This window comes from Panulirus ornatus, chromosome 50 (genome assembly GCF_036320965.1).
Source record: "Panulirus ornatus isolate Po-2019 chromosome 50, ASM3632096v1, whole genome shotgun sequence".
NCBI lineage: Eukaryota > Metazoa > Arthropoda > Malacostraca > Decapoda > Palinuridae > Panulirus > Panulirus ornatus.
The window spans coordinates 594,549-619,907 of NC_092273.1; the positions used below are offsets into that span (position 1 = coordinate 594,549).

The window sequence follows — 25,359 nt, forward strand, 5'->3', positions numbered from 1 at the left end:
GGAATAGAGTGAATTGGATCGATGTGGTATACCGGGGTTGATGTGCTGTCAATGGATAGAATCAGGGCATGTGAAGCGTCTGGGGTAAGCCATGGAAAGTTTTGTAGGGCCTGGATGTGGAAAGGGAGCTGTGGTTTCGGGCATTATTGCATGACAGCTAGACTGAGTGTGAATGAATGGGGCCTTTGTTGTCTTTTCCTAGTGCTACCTCACAAACATGAGGGAGGAGGGGGATGGTATTCCATGTGTGGCGAGGTGGTGATGGGAATGAATAAAGGCAGACAGTGTGAATTGTGTGCATGTGTATATATGTATGTCTCTGTGTGTGTGTATATATATGTGTACATTGAGATGTATAGGTATATATATTTGCGTGTGTGGACGTGTATGTATATACATTGTGTATGGGGGTGGGTTGGGCCATTTCTTTCGTCTGTTTCCTTGCGCTACCTCGCAAACGCGGGAGACATCGACAAAGCAAAATAAATAAAATATAAATATATATATATATATATATATATATATATATATATATATATTTTTTTTTTATTTTTTTTATTATACTTTGTCGCTGTCTCCCGCATTTGCGAGGTAGCGCAAGGAAACAGACGAAAGAAATGGCCCAACCCCCCCATACACATGTATATACATACGCCCACACACGCAAATATACATACCTACACAGCTTTCCATAGCTTACCCCAGACGCTTCACATGCCTTGATTCAATCCACTGACAGCACGTCAACCCCGGTATACCACATCGCTCCAATTCATTCTATTCCTTGCCCTCCTTTCACCCTCCTGCATGTTCAGGCCCCGATCACACAAAATCTTTTTCACTCCATCTTTCCACCTCCAATTTGGTCTCCCTCTTCTCCTTGTTCCCTCCACCTCAGACACATATATCCTCTTGGTCAATCTTTCCTCACTCATCCTCTCCATGTGCCCAAACCACTTCAAAACACCCTCTTCTGCTCTCTCAACCACACTCTTTTTATTTCCACACATCTCTCTTACCCTTACGTTACTCACTCGATCAAACCACCTCACACCACACATTGTCCTAAAACATCTCATTTCTAGCACATCCATCCTCCTGCGCACAACTCTATCCATAGCCCACGCCTCGCAACCATACAACATTGTTGGAACCACTATTCCTTCAAACATACCCATTTTTGCTTTCCGAGATAATGTTCTCGACTTCCACACATTCTTCAAGGCTCCCAGAATTTTTGCCCCCTCCCCCACCCTATGATCCACTTCCGCTTCCATGGTTCCATCCGCTGCCAGATCCACTCCCAGATATCTAAAACACTTCACTTCCTCCAGTTTTTCTCCATTCAAACTCACCTCCCAATTGACTTGACCCTCAACCCTACTGTACCTAATAACCTTGCTCTTATTCACATTTACTCTTAACTTTCTTCTTCCACACACTTTACCAAACTCAGTCACCAGCTTCTGCAGTTTCTCACATGAATCCCTGGGGATATGGGAGAAAGAATACTTCCCACGCATTCCTCACGCGTCGTAGATGGCGACTAGAGGGGACGGGAGCGGGGGGCCAGAAATCCTCCCCTTGTATTTTAACTTTCTAAAAGGAGAAACAGAAGAGGGAGCCACGCGGGGAGTGCTTATCCTCCTCGTAGGCTCAGATTGGGGTGTCTAAATGTGTGTGGATGTAACCAAGATGTGAAAAAAGGGGAGATAGGTGGTATGTTTAAGGAAACGAACCTGGATGTTTGGCTCTGAGTGAAACGAAGCTCAAGGGTAAAGGGGAAAAGTCGTTTAGGAATGTCTTGGGAGTAAAGTCAGGGGTTAGTGAGAGGACAAGAGCAAGGGAAGGAGTAGCACTACTCCTGAAACAGGAGTTGTGGGAGTATGTGGTTGAATGTAAGAAAGTAAATTCTAGATTGATATGGGTAAAATTGAAAGTTGATGGAGAGAGATGGGTGATTATTGGTGCATATGCACCTGGGCATGAGAAGAAAGATCATGAGAGGCAAGTGTTTTGGGAGCGGCTGAATGAGTGTGTTAGTGGTTTTGATGCACGAGACCAGGTTATAGTGATGGGTGATTTGAATGAAAAGGTGAGTAATGTGGCAGTTGAGGGAGTAATTGGTATACATAGGGTGTTCAGTGTTGTAAATGGAAATGGTGAAGAGCTTGTAGATTTATGTGCTGAAAAAGGACTGGTGATTGGGAATACCTGGTTTAAAAAGCGAGATATACATAAGTATATGTATGTAAGTAGGAGAGATGGCCAGAGAGCGTTATTGGGTTACATGTTAATTGACAGGCGCGCGAAAGAGAGACTTTTGGATGTTAATGTGCTGAGAGGTGCAACTGGAGGGATGTCTGATCATTATCTTTTGGAGGCGAAGGTGAAGATTTGTATGGGTTTTCAGAAAAGAAGAGAGAATGTTGGGGTGAAGAGGGTGGTGAGAGTACGTGAGCTTGGGAAGGAGACTTGTGTGAGGAAGTACCAGGAGAGACTGAGTACAGAATGGAAAAAGGTGAGAACAAAGGAGGTAAGGGGAGAGGGGGAGGAATGGGATGTATTTAGGGAAGCAGTGATGGCCTGCGCAAAAGATGCTTGTGTCATGAGAAGCATGGGAGGTGGGTTGATTAGAAAGGGTAGTGAGTGGTGGGATGAAGAAGTAAGATTATTAGTGAAAGAGAAGAGAGAGGCATTTGGACGATTTTTGCAGGGAAAAAATGCAATTGAGTGGGAGGTGTATAAAAGAAAGAGACAGGAGGTCAAGAGAAAGGTGCAAGAGGTGAAAAAGAGGGCTAATGAGAGTTGGGGTGAGAGAGTGTCATTAAATTTTAGGGAGGTAAATAAAGTGGGTAAGACAAGGGAGCAAATGGGACCTTCAGTGAAGGGTGCAAATGGGGAGGTGATAACAAGTAGTGGTGATGTGAGAAGGAGCTGGAGTGAGTATTTTCAAGGTTTGTTGAATGTGTTTGATGATAAAGTGGCAGATATAGGGTGTTTTGGTCGAGGTGGTGTGCAAAGTGAGAGGGTTAGGGAAAATGATTTGGTAAACAGAGAAGAGGTAGTAAAAGCTTTGTGGAAGATGAAAGCCGGCAAGGCAGCAGGTTTGGATGGTATTGCAGTGGAATTTATTAAAAAAGGGGGTGACTGTATTGTTGACTGGTTGGTAAGGTTATTTAATGTATGTATGACTCATGGTGAGGTGCCTGAGGATTGGCGGAATGCGTGCATAGTGCCATTGTACAAAGAAAAAGGGGATAAGAGTGAGTGCTCAAATTACAGAGGTATAAGTTTGTTGAGTATTCCTGGTAAATTATATGGGAGGGTATTGATTGAGAGGGTGAAGGCATGTACAGAGCATCAGATGGGGAAGAGCAATGTGGTTTCAGAAGTGGTAGAGGATGTGTGGATCAGGTGTTTGCTTTGAGGAATGCATGTCAGAAATACTTAGAAAAGCAAATGGATTTGTATGTAGCATTTATGGATCTGGAGAAGGCAAATGATAGAGTTGATAGAGATGCTCCGTAGAAGGTACTAAGAATATATGGTGTGGGAGGTAAGTTGTTAGAAGCAGTGAAAAGTTTTTATCGAGGATGTAAGGCATGTGTACGTGTAGGAAGAGAGGAAAGTGATTGGTTCTCAGTGAATGTAGGTTTGCGGCAGGGGTGTGTGATGTCTCCATGGTTGTTTAATTTGTTTATGGATGGGGTTGTTAGGGAGGTGAATGCAAGAGTTTTGGAAAGAGGGGCAAGTATGAAGTTTGTTGTGGATGAGAGAGCTTGGGAAGTGAGTCAGTTGTTGTTCGCTGATGATACAGTGCTGGTGGCTGATTCATGTGAGAAACTGCAGAAGCTGGTGACTGAGTTTGGTAAAGTGTGTGAAAGAAGAAAGTTAAGAGTAAATGTGAATAAGAGCAAGGTAATTAGGTACAGTAGGGTTGAGGGTCAAGTCAATTGGGAGGTGAGTTTGAATGGAGAAAAACTGGAGGAAGTAAAGTGTTTTAGATATCTGGGAGTGGATCTGGCAGCGGATGGAACCATGGAAGCGGAAGTGAATCATAGGGTGGGGGAGGGGGTGAAAATCCTGGGAGCCTTGAAGAATGTGTGGAAGTCGAGAACATTATCCCGGAAAGCAAAAATGGGTATGTTTGAAGGAATAGTGGTTCCAACAATGTTGTATGGTTGCGAGGTGTGGGCTATGGATAGAGTTGTGCGCAGGAGGATGGATGTGCTGGAAATGAGATGTTTTAGGACAATGTGTGGTGTGAGGTGGTTTGATCGATTAAGTAATATAAGGGTAAGAGAGATGTGTGGAAATAAAAAGAGCGTGGTTGAGAGAGCAGAAGAGGGTGTTTTGAAATGGTTCGGGCACATGGAGAGAATGAGTGAGGAAAGATTGACCAAGAGAATATATGTGTCGGAGGTGGAGGGAACGAGGAGAAGAGGGAGACCAAATTGGAGGTGGAAAGATGGAGTGAAAAAGATTTTGTGTGATCGGGGCCTGAGCATGCAGGAGGGTGAAAGGAGGGCAAGGAATAGAGTGAATTGGAGCGATGTGGTATACCGGGGTTGACGTGCTGTCAGTGGATTGAATCAGGGCATGTGAAGCGTCTGGGGTAAACCATGGAAAGCTGTGTAGATATGTATATTTGCGTGTGTGGACGTAGGTATATACATGTGTATGGGGGTGGGTTTGGGCTATTTCTTTCGTCTGTTTCCTTGCGCTACCTCGCAAACGCGGGAGACAGCGACAAAGGAAAAAAAAAAAAAATATATGTCTGTGTGTGTATATGTGTGTTTCATATATAACTCTATCTATAGCCCACGCCTCGCAACCATATAACATTGTTGGAACCAATATTCTTTCAAACATACCTATTTTTGCTCTCTGAGATAATGTTCTTGACTTCCACACATTCTTCAACACTCCCAGAACTTTCGCCCCCTCTCCCACCCTATGATTCACTTCTGCTTCCATGGTTCCATCCGCTGCCAAATCCACTCCCAGACATCTAACACACTTCACTTCCTCCAGTTTTTCTCCATTCAAACTTACCTCCCAAATGACTTGTCCCTCAACCTTACTGTACCTAATAACCTTGCTCTTATTCACATTTATTCTCAGCTTTCTCACACTTTACCAAACTCAGTCACCAGCTTCTGCAGTTTCACACCTGAATCAGTCACCATCACTGCATCATCAGCGAACAACAACTGACTCACTTCACAAGCACTCTCATCCACAACAGACTGCATACTTGCACCTCTTTCCAAAACTCTTGCATTCACCTCCCTAACAACACCATCCGTAAACAAGTTAAACAACCATGGAGACATCATGCACCCCTGCAGCAAACCAACATTCACAGAGAACTAATCACTTTCCTCTCTTCCTGCACGTACACATGCCTTACATCCTCGATAAAACCTTTCACTGCTTCTAACAACTTGCCTCCCAAACCATACACTCCCAACACCCTCCACAGAGCATCTCCATCATATATATATATATATATATATATATATATATATATATATATATATATATATATATATATTATATATATTTTTTTTTTTTTTTCCAAAAGAAGGAACAGAGAAGGGGGCCAGGTGAGGATATTCCCTCGAAGGCCCAGTCCTCTGTTCTTAATGCTACCTCGCTAATGCGGGAAATGGCGAATAGTATGAAAGAAAGATATATATGTATATATATATTTTTTTTTTCATACTATTCGCCATCTCCTGCATTAGCGAGGTTGCGTTAAGAACAGAGGACTGGACCTTTGAGGGAATATCCTCACCTGGCCCCCTTGTCTGTCCCTCCATTTGGAAAATTAGAAAAAAAAACGAGAGCGGAGGATTTCCAGCCCCCCGGTTCCTTCCCTTTTAGTCACCTTCTACGACACGCAGGGAATACGTGGGAAGTATTCTTTCTCCCCTATCCCCAGGAGGTCAAGAGAAAGGTGCAAGAGGTGAAAAAAAGGGCAAATGAGAGTTGGGGTGAGAGAGTATCATTAAATTTTAGGGAGAATAAAAAGATGTTTTGGAAGGAGGTAAATAAAGTGCGTAAGACAAGGGAGCAAATGGGACCTTCAGTGAAGGGTGCAAATGGGGAGGTGATAACAAGTAGTGGTGATGTGAGAAGGAGCTGGAGTGAGTATTTTCAAGGTTTGTTGAATGTGTTTGATGATAAAGTGGCAGATATAGGGTGTTTTGGTCGAGGTGGTGTGCAAAGTGAGAGGGTTAGGGAAAATGATTTGGTAAACAGAGAAGAGGTAGTAAAAGCTTTGTGGAAGATGAAAGCCGGCAAGGCAGCAGGTTTGGATGGTATTGCAGTGGAATTTATTAAAAAAGGGGGTGACTGTATTGTTGACTGGTTGGTAAGGTTATTTAATGTATGTATGACTCATGGTGAGGTGCCTGAGGATTGGCGGAATGCGTGCATAGTGCCATTGTACAAAGAAAAAGGGGATAAGAGTGAGTGCTCAAATTACAGAGGTATAAGTTTGTTGAGTATTCCTGGTAAATTATATGGGAGGGTATTGATTGAGAGGGTGAAGGCATGTACAGAGCATCAGATGGGGAAGAGCAATGTGGTTTCAGAAGTGGTAGAGGATGTGTGGATCAGGTGTTTGCTTTGAGGAATGCATGTCAGAAATACTTAGAAAAGCAAATGGATTTGTATGTAGCATTTATGGATCTGGAGAAGGCAAATGATAGAGTTGATAGAGATGCTCCGTAGAAGGTACTAAGAATATATGGTGTGGGAGGTAAGTTGTTAGAAGCAGTGAAAAGTTTTTATCGAGGATGTAAGGCATGTGTACGTGTAGGAAGAGAGGAAAGTGATTGGTTCTCAGTGAATGTAGGTTTGCGGCAGGGGTGTGTGATGTCTCCATGGTTGTTTAATTTGTTTATGGATGGGGTTGTTAGGGAGGTGAATGCAAGAGTTTTGGAAAGAGGGGCAAGTATGAAGTTTGTTGTGGATGAGAGAGCTTGGGAAGTGAGTCAGTTGTTGTTCGCTGATGATACAGTGCTGGTGGCTGATTCATGTGAGAAACTGCAGAAGCTGGTGACTGAGTTTGGTAAAGTGTGTGAAAGAAGAAAGTTAAGAGTAAATGTGAATAAGAGCAAGGTAATTAGGTACAGTAGGGTTGAGGGTCAAGTCAATTGGGAGGTGAGTTTGAATGGAGAAAAACTGGAGGAAGTAAAGTGTTTTAGATATCTGGGAGTGGATCTGGCAGCGGATGGAACCATGGAAGCGGAAGTGAATCATAGGGTGGGGGAGGGGGTGAAAATCCTGGGAGCCTTGAAGAATGTGTGGAAGTCGAGAACATTATCCCGGAAAGCAAAAATGGGTATGTTTGAAGGAATAGTGGTTCCAACAATGTTGTATGGTTGCGAGGTGTGGGCTATGGATAGAGTTGTGCGCAGGAGGATGGATGTGCTGGAAATGAGATGTTTTAGGACAATGTGTGGTGTGAGGTGGTTTGATCGATTAAGTAATATAAGGGTAAGAGAGATGTGTGGAAATAAAAAGAGCGTGGTTGAGAGAGCAGAAGAGGGTGTTTTGAAATGGTTCGGGCACATGGAGAGAATGAGTGAGGAAAGATTGACCAAGAGAATATATGTGTCGGAGGTGGAGGGAACGAGGAGAAGAGGGAGACCAAATTGGAGGTGGAAAGATGGAGTGAAAAAGATTTTGTGTGATCGGGGCCTGAGCATGCAGGAGGGTGAAAGGAGGGCAAGGAATAGAGTGAATTGGAGCGATGTGGTATACCGGGGTTGACGTGCTGTCAGTGGATTGAATCAGGGCATGTGAAGCGTCTGGGGTAAACCATGGAAAGCTGTGTAGATATGTATATTTGCGTGTGTGGACGTAGGTATATACATGTGTATGGGGGTGGGTTTGGGCTATTTCTTTCGTCTGTTTCCTTGCGCTACCTCGCAAACGCGGGAGACAGCGACAAAGGAAAAAAAAAAAAAATATATGTCTGTGTGTGTATATGTGTGTTTCATATATAACTCTATCTATAGCCCACGCCTCGCAACCATATAACATTGTTGGAACCAATATTCTTTCAAACATACCTATTTTTGCTCTCTGAGATAATGTTCTTGACTTCCACACATTCTTCAACACTCCCAGAACTTTCGCCCCCTCTCCCACCCTATGATTCACTTCTGCTTCCATGGTTCCATCCGCTGCCAAATCCACTCCCAGATATCTAAAACACTTCACTTCCTCCAGTTTTTCTCCATTCAAACTTACGTCCCAAATGATTTGTCCCTCAACCCTACTGTACCTAATAACCTTGCTCTTATTCACATTTATTCTCAGCTTTCTCACACTTTACCAAACTCAGTCACCAGCTTCTGCAGTTTCACACCTGAATCAGTCACCATCACTGCATCATCAGCGAACAACAACTGACTCACTTCACAAGCACTCTCATCCACAACAGACTGCATACTTGCACCTCTTTCCAAAACTCTTGCATTCACCTCCCTAACAACACCATCCGTAAACAAGTTAAACAACCATGGAGACATCATGCACCCCTGCAGCAAACCAACATTCACAGAGAACTAATCACTTTCCTCTCTTCCTGCACGTACACATGCCTTACATCCTCGATAAAACCTTTCACTGCTTCTAACAACTTGCCTCCCAAACCATACACTCCCAACACCCTCCACAGAGCATCTCCATCATATATATATATATATATATATATATATATATATATATATATATATATATATATATATATATATATATATTTTTTTTTTTTTTCCAAAAGAAGGAACAGAGAAGGGGGCCAGGTGAGGATATTCCCTCGAAGGCCCAGTCCTCTGTTCTTAATGCTACCTCGCTAATGCGGGAAATGGCGAATAGTATGAAAGAAAGATATATATGTATATATATATTTTTTTTTTTCATACTATTCGCCATCTCCTGCATTAGCGAGGTTGCGTTAAGAACAGAGGACTGGACCTTTGAGGGAATATCCTCACCTGGCCCCCTTGTCTGTCCCTCCATTTGGAAAATTAGAAAAAAAAACGAGAGCGGAGGATTTCCAGCCCCCCGGTTCCTTCCCTTTTAGTCACCTTCTACGACACGCAGGGAATACGTGGGAAGTATTCTTTCTCCCATATCCCCAGGAGGTCAAGAGAAAGGTGCAAGAGGTGAAAAAAAGGGCAAATGAGAGTTGGGGTGAGAGAGTATCATTAAATTTTAGGGAGAATAAAAAGATGTTTTGGAAGGAGGTAAATAAAGTGCGTAAGACAAGGGAGCAAATGGGAACTTCAGTGAAGGGCGCAAATGGGGAGGTGATAACAAGTAGTGGTGATGTGAGAAGGAGATGGAGTGAGTATTTTGAAGGTTTGTTGAATGTGTTTGATGATAGAGTGGCAGATATAGGGTGTTTTGGTCGAGGTGGTGTGCAAAGTGAGAGGGTTAGGGAAAATGAGTTGGTAAACAGAGAAGAGGTAGTAAAAGCTTTGCGGAAGATGAGAGCCGGCAAGGCAGCAGGTTTGGATGGTATTGCAGTGGAATTTATTATAAAAGTGGGTGACTGTATTGTTGACTGGTTGGTAAGGTTATTTAATGTATGTATGACTCATGGTGAGGTGCCTGAGGATTGGCGGAATGCGTGCATAGTGCCATTGTACAAAGGCAAAGGGGATAAGAGTGAGTGCTCAAATTACAGAGGTATAAGTTTGTTGAGTATTCCTGGTAAATTATATGGGAGGGTATTGATTGAGAGGGTGAAGGCATGTACAGAGCATCAGATTGGGGAAGAGCAGTGTGGTTTCAGAAGTGGTAGAGGATGTGTGGATCAGGTGTTTGCTTTGAAGAATGTATGTGAGAAATACTTAGAAAAGCAAATGGATTTGTATGTAGCATTTATAGATCTGGAGAAGGCATATGATAGAGTTGATAGAGATGCTCTGTGGAAGGTATTAAGAATATATGGTGTGGGAGGCAAGTTGTTAGAAGCAGTGAAAAGTTTTTATCGAGGAGGTAAGGCATGTGTACGTGTAGGAAGAGAGGAAAGTGATTGGTTCTCAGTGAATGTAGGTTTGTGGCAGGGGTGTGTGATGTCTCCATGGTTGTTTAATTTGTTTATGGATGGGGTTGTTAGGGAGGTGAATGCAAGAGTTTTGGAAAGAGGGGCAAGTATGAAGTCTGTTGGGGATGAGAGAGCTTGGGAAGTGAGTCAGTTGTTGTTCGCTGATGATACAGCGCTGGTGGCTGATTCATGTGAGAAACTGCAGAAGCTGGTGACTGAGTTTGGTAAAGTATGTGAAAGAAGAAAGTTAAGAGTAAATGTGAATAAGAGCAAGGTTATTAGGTACAGTAGGGTTGAGGGTCAAGTCAATTGGGAGGTGAGTTTGAATGGATAAAAACTGGAGGAAGTAAAGTGTTTTAGATATCTGGGAGTGGATCTGGCAGCGGAGGGAACCATGGAAGCGGAAGTGGATCATAGGATGGGGGAGGGGGCGAAAATTCTGGGAGCCTTGAAGAATGTGTGGAAGTCGAGAACATTATCTCGGAAAGCAAAAATGGGTATGTTTGAAGGAATAGTGGTTCCAACAATGTTGTATGGTTGCGAGGCGTTGGCTATGGATAGAGTGGTGCGCAGGAGGATGGATGTGCTGGAAATGAGATGTTTTAGGACAATGTGTGGTGTGAGGTGGTTTGATCGAGTAAGTAACATAAGGGTAAGAGAGATGTGTGGAAATAAAAAGAGCGTGGTTGAGAGAGCAGAAGAGGGTGTTTTGAAATGGTTTGGGCACATGGAGAGAATGAGTGAGGAAAGATTGACCAAGAGGATATATGTGTCGGAGGTGGAGGGAACGAGGAGAAGAAGGAGACCAAATTGGAGGTGGAAAGATGGAGTGAAAAAGATTTTGTGTGATCGGGGCCTGAACATGCAGGAGGGTGAAAGGAGGGCAAGGAATAGAGTGAATTGGAGCGATGTGGTATACCGGGGTTGACGTGCTGTCAGTGGATTGAATCAGAGCATGTGAAGCGTCTGGGGTAAACCATGGAAAGCTGTGTAGGTATGTATATTTGCGTGTGTGGACGTATGTATATAGTTGTGTATGGGGGTGGTTTGGGCCATTTCTTTCGTCTGTTTCCTTGCGCTACCTCGCAAACGCGGGAGACAGCGACAAAGCAAAAAAAAAATATATATATATATATATATTATATATATTATATATTATACTATATATATATATATTTCTTTCTTTTAAACTATTCGCCATTTCCCGTGTTAGCGAGGTAGCGTTAAGAACATAGGACTGGGCCTTTGTGAAATATCCTCACCTGGCCCCCACTGTTCCTTCTTTTTAGAAAAAAAAAAAACGAGAGGGGAGGATTTCCAGCCTCCTGCTCCCTCCCCTTTGAGTTGCCTCCTACGACACGCAGGGAATACGTGGGAAGTATTCTTAATCCCCTATCCCCAGGGATAATATATATATAGATGTATTTTTTTTTTTATTTTCATTATACTTTGTATATATATATATATATATATATATATATATATATATATATATATATATATAGGGTGGGGGAGGGGGCGAAAATCCTGGGAGCCTTGAAGAATGTGTGGAAGTCAAGAACATTATCTTGGAAAGCAAAAATGGGTATGTTTGAAGTAATAGTGGTTCCAACAATGTTGTATGGTTGCGAGGCGTGGGCTATGGATAGAGTTGTGCGCAGGAGGGTGGATGTGCTGGAAATGAGATGTTTGACGACAATATGTGGTGTGAGGTGGTTTGATCGAGTAAGTAATGTAAGGGTGAGAGAGATGTTTGGAAATAAAAAGAGCATGGTTGAGAGAGCAGAAGAGGGTGTTTTGAAATGGTTTGGGCACATGGAGAGAATGAGTGAGGAAAGATTGACCAAGAGGATATATGTGTCGGAGGTGGAGGGAACGAGGAGAAGAGGGAGACCAAATTGGAGGTGGAAAGATGGAGTGAAAAAGATTTTGTGTGATCGGGGCCTGAACATGCAGGAGGCTGAAAGGCGGGCAAGGAATAGAGTGAATTGGATCGATGTGGTATACCGGGGTTGACGTGCTGTCAGTGGATTGAATCAGGGCATGTGAAGCGTCTTGGGTAAACCATGGAAAGTTGTGTGGGGCCTGATTGTGGAAAGGGAGCTGTGGTTTCGGGCATTATTGCATGACAGATAGAGACTGAGTGTGAACGAATGGGGCCTTTGTTGTCTTTTCCTAGTGCTACCTCGCACACATGAGGGGGGAGGGGGATGGTATTCCATGTGTGGTGAGGTGGCGATGGGAATGAATAAAGGCAGACAGTGTGAATTGTGTGCATGGGTATATATGTATGTGTCTGTGTGTGTATATATATGTGTGCATTGAGATATATAGGTATGTATATTTGCGTGTGTGGACGTGTATGTATATACATTTTGTATGGGGTTGGTTGGGCCATTTCTTTCGACTGTTTCCTTGCACTACCTCGCAAACGCGGGAGACAGCGACAAAGCAAAATAGATAAATATAGATAATATTTTTTATTTTCATTATACCTTGTCGCTGTCTCCCACATTAGCGAGGCAGCGCAAGGAAACAGACGAAAGAATAGCCCAACCCACCCACACACACATGCACATACACACACATCCACACACAGCACATACATATCTACACATCCCTACGCATACATACGTATACACAAACAGACATATACATTTATACACATGTACATAATTCATACTGTCTGCCCTCACTCATTCCCATCGCCACCCCGCCACACATGAAATGACTACTCCCTCCCCCCTCATGTGCGCGAGGTAGCGCTAGGAAAAGACAACAAAGGCCACATTCGTTCACACTCAGTCTCCACCTGTCACGTGTTATACAGCGAAACCACAGCTCCCTATCCACATCCAGGAAATAAAAAGAGTGTGGTTGAGAGAGCAGAAGAGGGTGTGTTAAAATGTTTTGGACATATGGAGAGAATGAGTAAGGAAAGATTGACAAGAGGATATATGTGTCAGAGGTGGAGGGAACAAGGAGAAGCAGATGACCAAATTGGAGGTGCACTACTGCAAAGTCTCGTTCAAGAACATCTTACTTTAAGAGGCTATATTTCCCAGATAATGGTAGTGGTATAGTGGAGCCTTTTTAAAAGATATTAGGTCAATACAGGCCTCTCTTAGAAACTAGTCCTGGGGTAATATTAAAAATAGTAATGGTTTCAATAATCCACCTGTATAAGGTTACTACCTGAGAAAAGTCACCTCTGCCAACTGAGGAAACAATGTTATATATATATGTGTGTGTGTGTGTAGTGATGCTATTTCCTGTGTGGTGGGATAGTGAGAGGAATGGATGAAGGCAAGCAAGTATGAATATGTACATGTTTATATGTGTATATGTTTGTGTATGTATATGTATGCATATGTTGATATGTTTATGCATGTATATGTGTGCATATAGGTGTTTATGTATATATATATGTGTATATGAGTGGATGGGTAATTCTTTGTCTGTGTCTGGGTGCTACCTGGCTGATGCGGGAAACAGCAATTAAGTGTAATAAAAGATAATAGATATATGTGTATATAATAACATTAATACTGATTACATATACTGTACACCAGTCTATATGTGTATATAATAACATTAATACTGATTATATATACTGTACACCAGTCCTTTTATTATTTTTACTTTTTTTCATACTCTTTATCTTACCTTCCCTGTTTCATTTTCTCCCATTTTCATCTCATAAAGATGATCAGTATATTTGTATTTCTCTCCTCAAACCAGGTGATTGGAAAGTGTTATGTGCTGCCTCTGGTTGACTACATAAAAATGAAACCAGAAGATGTGGATGAGAAGGAAGTTTACGTGTGTGAGTCCCGCTATAACAGCCGGAACAGGTTCTTCAAAAAGATTAAGGTTAGTTGTAAGTTTAATATGCTCTTCATAGGGTGTTGGTACCGGCCATGTGCTGTGTAACTGCACAGTTTCACACTTTTATAATTTGACAAAGAATTCATTTTGGTATCCTTTTTAGTCTGATTTTGCTTATTCACTCAGTGCTCTTTTGGTTAAATGCATAGGACAAAGTATTCCTTAGAAAGCCATTTTCTCTGTCCAAAGAGTACCCCACAGCAAAGCCTGTCTCCTCTATCTCGTATATTTTTTAATGTTTATACACCTGTTAAGTCACAGATGGGAAATTTGGGCAGAAAGACCACAGACCCTGTGAAATGGCAGGTCAGTTTATGTAAATAGACAGTGAAATAAGAAATATTAGGGGAAATGTGAATTTTACTTATCACATTTCATGTTTTCTCAAACTGATAGATGTAAAGACACAAGTCACACTCACATTAGGGCCTAACATTTCATTTTATTAGCTTTCATTAGAGTGTTTGTCATGTTTTTCAACTTTTCATTATTAGTAACACCATTTCATTCATTGTATCAAGATCAAATATTCTTGCAACATGGATGCACATTATATGTGTGATGCTCAAGACCTGATGATATTTCTACTGCTGTAGAATTAGTAGTAATGCTTTCTTACACATTCACCTTAATTTTCACCCTGTGAAGATTAGCTTAATTATGACATAATGCAGGGTATTATATATAAAATGAGAAGAACAATATTTTGAAGACAATTACACATTCATCTTATGCTTGATGAAGATTGGTCTGATTAAACTGAAATATTACTTGTGGTACAATATGTTTAAAAAGTGAGAAAAAGTCTATTGAAAAACATTAAATCCTTGAATTGGGGATATTGCATGGAAACACTGTATACAATGTGGTAACATGATTTACTTAGTTGTGCTGATCACCAGCCTATATCTTTCTAAATTCAGTCATGTACTGTACCCAAATCTACATTGATTCGAATAAACTATGAAATAGGACAGTCTTTTGCATATTTAGTAATGCTTTCTTTCTTTCATTCTTTCATATTTGTTTTTCGTTTTCTGTGTTAGTGAGGGTACACTAGGAACAGATAAAGAAAAGTCCTCACTCGATAGTATCAATTTTCTTGCTGTCATGAGTAACACACCACAGCCATCTATCCTCAGTCATGTCCCACAGACCTATCCATGGTGTCTCCCAGTTACATCTTATTCACTGGTTCAGTTCATTGACAGCAGCACATTCCTTTTTTGCTACATCTCTCCAGTTCACTCTATCCCCAGCATGCCTTTCATCTTCCTGCAGGTTCAGGCCTTGAACATTCAGAATTATATTAATTCCATCCTTCGATCTCCATTTTGGTCTCCCCCTTCTCCTTGTCCCCTCCACTTTTTACTCATACAAGTATACCCTCTGTTAACCTCTCATTCTTTCCATATATCCTTAACATTTCGGTACACTCCTCTTCAGCTCTCTCAGCCGTGCTGTTCTTATTACCACACTTCAATTTTACCCCACTAACTTGATCAACCCTCCTCACATCACATTGTCCTCAGACATTTTCATTTCCACCATATTCTTCCTCTTCTATCCATTCTCATCTGTTGCCCACATCTCACATCCAGACAATACCATTGGGACTACTATACCCTGTTCACTCAGGTTTGATAGCTGGAGCCAAGAAACATTTGAATTAAGGGTGCTCATTGGTTAATGCAACACTGAGGAGGTAGTAAATCTACAGCTCTTCTTATTTTAACACATATATCTGGGAGTGGATTTAGCAGCAGATGCAACTATGGGAGCAGAAGTGAGTCACAGGGTGGGGGAGGGGATGAAGGTTCTGGAAGCATTGAAGAATGTGTGGAAGGCCAGAATGTTATCTCAGTGAGCAAAAATGGGTATGTTTGAAGGAATAGTGGTTCCAACAATGTTATGTGGTTGCAAGGTGTGGGCTATAGACAGGGTAGTGCAGAGGAGGGCAGATGTGTTGGAAATGATATGTTTGAGGAGAATATGTGGTGTGAAGTGGTTTGATTGAGTAAGTAATGAAAGAGTAAGAAAGATGTGTGGTAATAAAAAGAGTGTGCTTGAGAGAGCAGAAGAGGGTGTATTGAAATGGCTTGGTCACATGGAGAGAATGATTGAGGATAGATTGAGAAAGAGGATATATGTGTCAGAGGTGGAGGGAAGGAGAAGTGGGAGACCAAATTAGAGGTGGAAGGTTGGAGTGGAAAAGATTTTGAACGATTAGGGCCTGAACTTACAGGAGGATGAAAGGCATGCTACAAATAGAGTGAATTGGAATGATGTGGTATACCTGGGTTGACGTGCTGTCAATGGATTGAACTAGGGCATGTGAAGTGTCTGAAGTAAACCATGGAAAGGTCTTTGACGCCTGGATGTGGAAAAGGAGCTGTGGTTTGGGTGCATTACACATGACATGTAGAGCCTGAGAGTGAATGAATGTGGCCTTTTTTTTTCTTTTCCTGGTGCTACCTCACTGGAGGAGGGGGGGGGATGCTATTTCTTGTGTGGTAGGATGGCGACGGGAATGGATGAAGGCAGCAAGTATGAATATGTAAATGTGTACATATGTATATGTCTGTGTATGTTATTTGTTTATTTATTTTGCTTTGTCGCTGTCTCCTGTGTTAGCGAGGTAGCACAAGGAAACAGACGAAAGAATGATCCAACCCACCCACATACACATGTATATACATACACGTCCATACACGCAAATATACATACCTATACATCTCAACGTATACATATATATACACACACAGACATATACATATATACACATGTACATAATTCATACTGTCTACCCTTATTCATTCCCATCACCACCCTGCTACACATGAAATAACAACCCCATCCCCCAACATGTGCGCTAGGTAGTGCTAGGAAAAGACAACAATGGCCATATTCGTTCACACTCAGTCTCTAGCTGTCATGTATAATGCACTGAAACCACAGCTCCCTTTCCACATCCAGGCCCCACAGAACTTTCCATGGTTTACCCCAGACGCTTCACACGCCCTCTTTCAATCCATTGACAGCATGTTGACCCCGGTATACATTGTTCCAATTCACTCTATTCCTTGTACACCTTTCACCCTCCTGCATGTTCAGGCCACAATCACTCAAAATCTTTTTCACTCCATCTTTCCACCTCCAATTTGGTCTCCCACTTCTCGTTCCCTCCATCTCTGACACATATATCCTCTTTGCCAATCTTTCCTCACTCATTCTCTCCATGTGACCAAACCATTTCAAAACACCCTCTTCTGCTCTCTCAACCTCACTCTTTTTATTGCCACACATCTCTCTTGCCCTATTATTATTTACTCGATCAAACCACCTCACACCACATATTGTCCTCAAACATCTCATTTTCACCAAATCCACCCTCCGCACAACTCTATCTATAGCCCATGCCTCGCAACCATGCAACATTGTTGGAACCACTATTCCTTCAAACATACCATTTTTGCTATCCGAGATAATGTTCACAACTTCCACACATTCTTCAACGCTCCCAGAACTTTCGCCCCCTCCCCCACCCTATGATTCACTTCCGCTTCCATGGTTCCATCCACTGCCAGATCCACTCCCAGATATCTAAAACACTTCACTTCCTCCAATTTTTCTCCATTCAGACTTACCTCCCAGTTGAATTGTCCCTCAACCCTACTGTACCTAATAACCTTGCTCTTATTTACATTTACTCTCAGCTTTCTTCTTTCACCCACTTTACCAAACTCAGTCACCAGCTTCTGCAGTTTCTCACCCAAATCAGCCACCAGTGCTGTATCATCAGCAAACAACACCTGACTCACTTCCCAAGCTCTCTCATCCACAACAGACTTCATACTTGCCCCTCTTTCCAAAACTCTTGCATTCACCTCCCTAACAACCCCATCCATAAACAAATTAAACAACCATGGAGACATCACACACCCCTGCCGCAAACCTACATTCACAGACATATACACAGACATATACATATATACACATGTACATATACATACTTGCTTGCCTTCATTCTATTCCCGGCACCACCCCACCCCACAGGAAACAGCATTGCTACCCCCCACTTTAGCAAGATAGTGCCAGGAATACATACAAAAAAGGACACATTCATTTATGCTGTCTCTAGTTGTCATGTGTAATGCACTGAAACCACAGCTCCCTGTCCACATCCTTGCCCCACAGACTTTTTCATTGTTTACCCCGGACATTTCACATGCCCTGGTTCAGTCCGTTGACAGCACATCAACCCTGGTATACCACATCATTCCAGTTCACTGTATTCCTTGCACGCCTCTCACCCTCCTGTGTGTTCAGGCCCCGATCGCTCAAAATCTTTTTCACTCCATTCTTCTATCTGTCTTACCCTTTCATTACTTGATCAAACCACCTCACACCACATATTGTCCTCAAACATTTAATTTCCAACACATTCACCCTCCTTTGTACAACCCTGTATATAGCCCATGCCTTGCAGCCCCATAATATTGTTGGAACTACCATTCTTTCAAACATACCCGTTTTTGCTCTCCAAGATAACTTTCTCTCCTTTGACACATTCTTGATCACTCCCAGGACTTTGCTTCTCCCCTACCCTGTGACTCATTTCTGCTTTCATGGTTCCATTTGCTGTTAAGTCCACTCCCAGATATCTAAAACACTGCGCTTCCTCCCATTTTTCTCCATTCAAACTTATGTCCCAGTTAACTTGTCCCTCAACCCTACTGAACCTAATAACCTTGCTCTTATTCACATTTACTTTCAAGTTTCTCCTTTCACACACTTTTCCAAACTCAGTCACTGACTTCTGCAGTTTCTCACTTGAATCAGCTACTAGAGCTGTATCATCTGCAAACAACTGACTCTCTTCCCTGACTTTCTCATCCCCAACAGACTGCATACTCATCCCTCTCTCCAAAACTCTTGCATTTAACTCCCTAACTACCCCATCCATAAACAGATTAAACAACCATGGGGACATCAAACTCCCTTACCGCACACTAACCTTCACTGGGAACCAGTCACTCTCCTCTCTTCCTACTCATACACATGCATCACATCCTTGATAAAAACTTTTCACTGCTTTTAGCAGCTTACCTCCCACGTCATTACTCTGTACTCTTAAGAACTTCCAAAAAGCATCTCTTTCAACCCTATCATATACCTTCTCCAGATCCATTAATGTTACATACAAATCCAACTGTTTTTCTAAGTATTTCTTGCATACACTCTTCAAAGCAAACACCAGATCCACACATCCTATGCCACTTCTGAAACCACATTGCTTCTCCCCACTCTCATGCCCTTTACATGCCTTCACCCTCTCAATCAATACCTACCATGCAATTTACCAGGTATACTCAACATACTTATGCCTCTGTTATTTGAACACTTACCTTTATCATCTTTGCCTTCATACAATGGCACTGTACATGCACTTTGCCAATCCTCAGCCACTTCATGATCCATACATACACTGAATATCCCTACCAAACAATCATCTGCAAAAGCCATCCCCTTTCTTAATAAATTCAGCTGCAATACCATCCCCTCCCTCTGCCTTGTTGCCTCTCATCTTCTGCAAGGCTTTCACCATATCTTCTCTCTTCACTGAACTGCTCTCCATGACTCTCTTACTTTGCATCTGCAACTCTTATCATCAAACACATTTAACAGTCCTTCAAAATACTCACTTCATCTCCTCCTCTTTCCATCACTAACTGTCATCACTTCCCCTTTTGTCCCCCTTCACCAATGTTCCCATTTGTTCTCTTTTCTTTCATACATTCTTTACCTCCTTCTAAAACCCTTGTTCATTCTCCCTAAAGTTTAATGATACTTTCTCACCCCATATCTCATTTGCCCTCTTTTTGAGCCCTTGCACCCCTCTTGACTTCCAGCCACTTTTTCCTATACATCTCTCAATCATTTGCACTCCTTCCTTGTAAGTACCACCCAAATGCCTCTCTTTCTTCTTTCACTGGCAACTTTTCGACTTTATCCCACCGCTCGCTGCCTTTTCTAATCTGCCCATCTCACACCTTTGGCTTACCACATGGAGCTCTTGCACATGCCATCACTGCTTCTCTGAATACCTCCCATTCCTCTCCCACTCCCATTACTTCATTTGCTTACACCTTTTGCCATTCTACACTTATTCTTTGCTGGTGCTTCTTCACACAAGTCTTGTCTCCAAGCTCACTTACTCTCACTACTCTCTTCTCTCTGACATTGTTTCCTCTTTTTCGAAACCTCAGCAAATCTTCACCCTCACCTCCACACGATAGTGATCAGGTATCCCACCAGTTGTCCTCTCGGCAGATTTACATTCAAAAGTCACTTACATGCCTATCAATTAGTACATATTCTAATATTGCCTGTTGAACATCTCTCCTACTCACATAAGTATACTTGTGTATAGCTCTCTTTTTAAACCAGGTATTCCCTGTCAACAGTCTTATTTCAGTACACAACTCCACAAGCTCTTCACCAATGCCCCTCATAATAGTGAATACCCCATGTGCTCCAATTGTACCCTCAACTGCCACATTACTTACCTTCGCATTTATACCATCTGTCACTAATACCCAGTCTCATGCACCAAAACTCGTGGCACACTCACTCAGCTGATTCCAAAACACTTGCCTCTCATAATCTTTCTTCTCATGGCCTAGTGCATAAGCACAAGTAATCACCCATCTCTCACTTCCTTACTATCTATCACATATTCCCACAACTGCTTCAGTAGTGCTACTACTTCGTTAACTCGTACTCTCATCAACCTGACTTTGCTCCAGAGATATTTCCAAACCATTCTTGCCCTTTATACCCTTAAGCTTCATTTCACTCAGAGCCAGAATATGCAGGTTTCTTTCCTCAAATATTCTAATTATCTCTCCTTTCTTCTCATCTTGTTTACATTTGCAGACATTCAGACACCCAATCTGAGCCTTTGAGGAGGATGAGCACTCCCTGCTTTGCTTCTTCTTCTGTTTCCTCATTTAAAAATTGAAATACGAAAAGGGGAATGTTTCCAGTCTTCATATGATGAGCTGTCATATGAAGACAATATGCCGTGTGAGGTGGTTTGATTGAGTAAGTATTGAAAGGGGAAGAGAGATGTGTGGTAATGAAACGAGTGTGGTTTAGAAAGCAGAAGATGGTGTGTTGAAATGGTTTGGACATATGGAGGGAATGAGCAAGGAAAGGTTGACAAAATAGGATATATAAATTTGTTAGAAGTGAAGGGAACAAGGAGAACCAGGAAACCAAATTGGAGATGGAATGATGGTGAGAAAAAGATTTTGAGTGGTCGGGGCCTGAACATCCAGGAAGGTGAAAGCCGTGTATGCCATAGTGTGAATTGGAATGATGTGGTATACTGGGGTAAACATGCTGTCAGTGGACTGAATCAGGGCATGTGAAATGTGTGGGGTAAACCATGGAAAGGTCTGTGGAACATGGAGGTAGAAAAGGAGCAGTGGTTTTGGTGCACTACACATGAGAGCTCATGTATGAATTTGGGCATATGTGGCCTCGTCTGTTTCCTGGCACTACCTTGCTGACACGAGATGGCAATGCTGTTTCTTGTGGGGCAGTATGGCACTGGGACTGAATGAAGGCGAGTAAGTATAAATATGTACGTGTATATATGTATATGTATGATGGAAAGAATCACAATTTTGCGCGTGATCAAGTATATTCCTATAAGTCCACAGGGAAAATGAAACACGATAAGTTGCCAAGTGCACTTTCATGTAATAATCACATCATCAGGGGAGACACAAGAGAGAAATATAACAGTCAGTTGATATACAACAAAGAGATGTAGCTAGGATGCCATTTGGTAAACAAGTAGTAAAATATGAGTTGTATGAATGGGAAGGTTTAGTGAGAGAGAGTGGTAAGACCAATGCTATTTGAAGCAGAAAGTTGGAAAATAGAGTGGTTAACCCACTGTACAAAACAGAAACTGGAAAGCTACAAAGTTGAAAGACAAGTTTTGTTTGAATCAGAAGCTTGAAACTGGAACCTGGTAAGAGCAGTGTTGTATTTTATACCATGGAATGAAAGCAGACAATAAGCAGTGGGTTTTTGCCTGAGCATATGTAGCTGCTGATTAGAGGAGGGAAGAAGAGCGGAATGCTTTGAAGGAGCTGAGAGAATCTTTTGAAAGTTTTGATGCAAATCATCCTCTTGTTTGCCATAGAAATAACATCGTTACCTCTCTGTAGATTAGTTTCATTGTTGTTATCATCATCATTTAACATTGACATTAATGATGTCTTGGCATTTGACCATCTTTTGGTTCATATTCCATAACACACTGTTGATACATTAATCATATCATGGCATTTAATCATCTCTTAGCTCATACAAGCTGTTGATACATACTAGTATTACTTGTACCCTTTAGAGTACTTGAAGCCAAGTCTTATATCATATTTTATTTACTTTTCAGTCTTTTCCATTCAATGTGGGAGAACGTGTAAAGTTAGTGGAGAGACCAGAACCCTTGGAGATGAAACGTGTAGACTCTGTGTTCAAAGAAAGAATAGAGCGCCACAAGGAGGAACTTGCTGAGTTAGATGAAGAGACTAAGCTTATCTGTCACCCTTTGCCAGTAAGAAAGTATTTTTATTTTTTCTTTCTTGGTAGTGAATGTGCCCGTTAAAAATGTTCAGAATATATGTGATTGTGTATCGCAGGTTATTTTTTCTAAGCTTAACCAGTTTTGAGGGGCATACATTACTTACTTCTATCCTGTCTGTTGAGTTAATGCAGACCCCAGTATTGAAAGCTCATCCACTTCAGCCTGGCATCTGCTGCCTTGAACAATTACCATGTATCATTATTCACAATCTCTGAGAAGAAATATGATAACCCTTCTGGTCTTTGCACTTTGTACCAATCTTAGGGCAGTTGAACCCCTGGTTCAAACACATTATTATGAAAGTAAGCCTGTCTTCGGAAACTATAATTCTCAACCATGTATCCCTACAATCTGATTTCTGCCCATCTTTATTTCAAAAACCCCTCACAACTTCCCTGTCTTTTTTGGTGACTTCTGTCACTTAACACAGGAAAAATATTTGGTATCTGATACTTTTAACCTTTATGTGAAACCTCTCATTACACATATATCTAATTCCTAATCTAAGAAATTGAAGTCTTGTCAGGGCCTGTAAATTCTTCTGTAATGATCAGTTGTTTAGAATGTAAAAAGTGCTGGTCTGTCCTTGTTTTGAGCACTATGCTTTCATTTGGGTAGGTTGCAATCTGTTGTCAGCTCTCACAGTCTGACTAAAACACTTGACCCATTTACCCTAATTCACTTTGTTGATTGCATTTTTCTCTTATGTAGATATTACTCTGCTCCCAAGAACTGGATGCTTGTGTGCCTCTTCCATTAGCTAGACCACATAGTACTGTACTTGGTAAGGCAGGTTTTAGCATGCAAGATTTCCATGTGGCTCTCGACAACTTAAGCGCGGGCCAGTATTACATCTTTTCTTTCCTTATGCTATGAAGCTTTAGAGTTCTTTACACCCCCTCACGTCTTACCTAAAAGCTACGATCATCCTCTTTTTAAAAGGTAGATTTTCCACATCTAATACTTAAAGTATTTTTGTCAATGTACTTGTCTCTCTCTCTAACTCTTTTCATTTAAAACCTAAACTCAATGTGAACTTTTAGGTACTGGCTTTATATTTTGAGTATTTAACCTCTGTAGTACTGAGTGGGTTATAGAATTTTTCTCCCCAGCCTGATGAATAATAACCAAGTTTTATAGGTAAAAGTATTTTTTTTTGACCCATTTGAACAGTCAAAACCATTTAACCATTGAAATGTACGTTTGAAACGTGACTACCTCAGTGTTCAAAAAATGTTCCCTTAGTTTGTTTTTCTATTTACCGAGTATAATTTGCAGTGAATTAATATATATGAATACAGGTTGAACTTCTTTAATCCAGTAACACTGGGACCTGGCCATTATCAGACCACAGAAAATGCTGGAAAACAGAAATGGACAACTAAGGGAACCCACCTATATGAATATATGTGTGACCCCTAGTCTTGCCAGCTTATTCCACTTACATATTGCTGTGTTATCAAAGGTAGAACAAAGCTTAAAACAAGAAATAATACAACCATTAATGCTTCCAAATAAGGTTTTTATTGTTATGTCAGATTATATCAGAAGTATCCCCAGATGGAGACTCTGCAATATCTTGGGCAAAGGTGTTTTGTGGCATATGACATCAGCGCAAGGCAGATTCATCAGCTTTATGCACTTGTTCTGGGCCCAAGTTTTCTACTGCCACAAACTGTGCAGATTCTGTTCTGGGGCCAAGTTTTCTGCTGCCACTAACTGTGCAGAGTCTGTTGTGGGGCCAAGTTTTCTGCTGCCACTTACTGTGCAGATTCTGTTCTGGGGCAAAGTTTTCTGCTGCCACTAACTGTGCAGATTCACCCACAAACTTTGTCTCAACTTTGTGATGAGTAATTAGTGTAACGAATGACCAGAGGTTGGTAGTTGGCTGTGGTCGACTCTTGTTTCTGTGTTTGTTTTATTGTTATCGTCGCAGCCAGGGAGCCAGCTCAAACACTCTCTCTTGCCCTGTACATACTGCTTTTGGGTGTTTAATAGAGAACTGGAATTTTTATTGATTCTTTTAATACAACCTTACACTACAAGCTTCCGTGTCAGCACTACACTTTTCACCACACTCACTGTGTACTGAAATTCTGTGTCTCCACTTAAACTTGTGTAACCAGCCTTGGGAATATTCACAGTCATAATCTAGCTTTAGTTCTCTATGAAAAACTTTGGCCTGCTCGATGAGCATCTACCCAGAAATGTGTACCTTCCTTATATGGGAGCTTAAATCACTTTATAAGTGCACTGTCTAATTCTGTACTCCTGGCACCTTTCAGAGTTTTTTGAAACTTTAGACTTTCCTGGCTTTCATTTTCAACAAAAAACTGAATATAAGAAATTAACAGGACGTAATTAACTTGATTGCATTGTAAACAGATTTTGGTGCCTTACCCTTATACATGATAACATTTCCATATGCAGTCATACAAAAAACAAGTGACACTTTCTATTGTGCATATGTAAGAATTCAACAATTTACTGGTGCTGCATTTGATGTATTCAGACTAGTCATACACAGCAAAGCCATTTAAGCCATCATCTAAGGACAACTTCACTAATTCGCAATCCTCGAGGGCTCAACCTTGATTGAAGTACCAAACATCACGGACAGATTTCAAGATTCAAGATTTTGCATAACTTGTGTTTAGTAGTTCGTGAAAATTTCATGATCCTATCAGACCTCACAAAGGATTTTAATAAATCTTGAAGGAATATATAACTT

The 25,359-nt window shown here is 41.5% G+C and overlaps 1 protein-coding gene across 6 annotated transcripts in view; it reads left to right on the forward strand.

The window, feature by feature from the left end:
- polybromo (protein) overlaps positions 1–25,359 on the forward strand; it is a 471,093-nt gene that overhangs the window by 269,203 nt on the left and 176,531 nt on the right. For all 6 annotated transcript variants that reach the window (XM_071691025.1, XM_071691026.1, XM_071691024.1 and 3 more), the window contains exons 20-21: positions 13,817–13,948; positions 22,437–22,598. In XM_071691025.1, the coding sequence (XP_071547126.1) occupies positions 13,817–13,948; positions 22,437–22,598 (294 nt within the window). The remainder of the gene's footprint in view (positions 1–13,816; positions 13,949–22,436; positions 22,599–25,359) is intronic.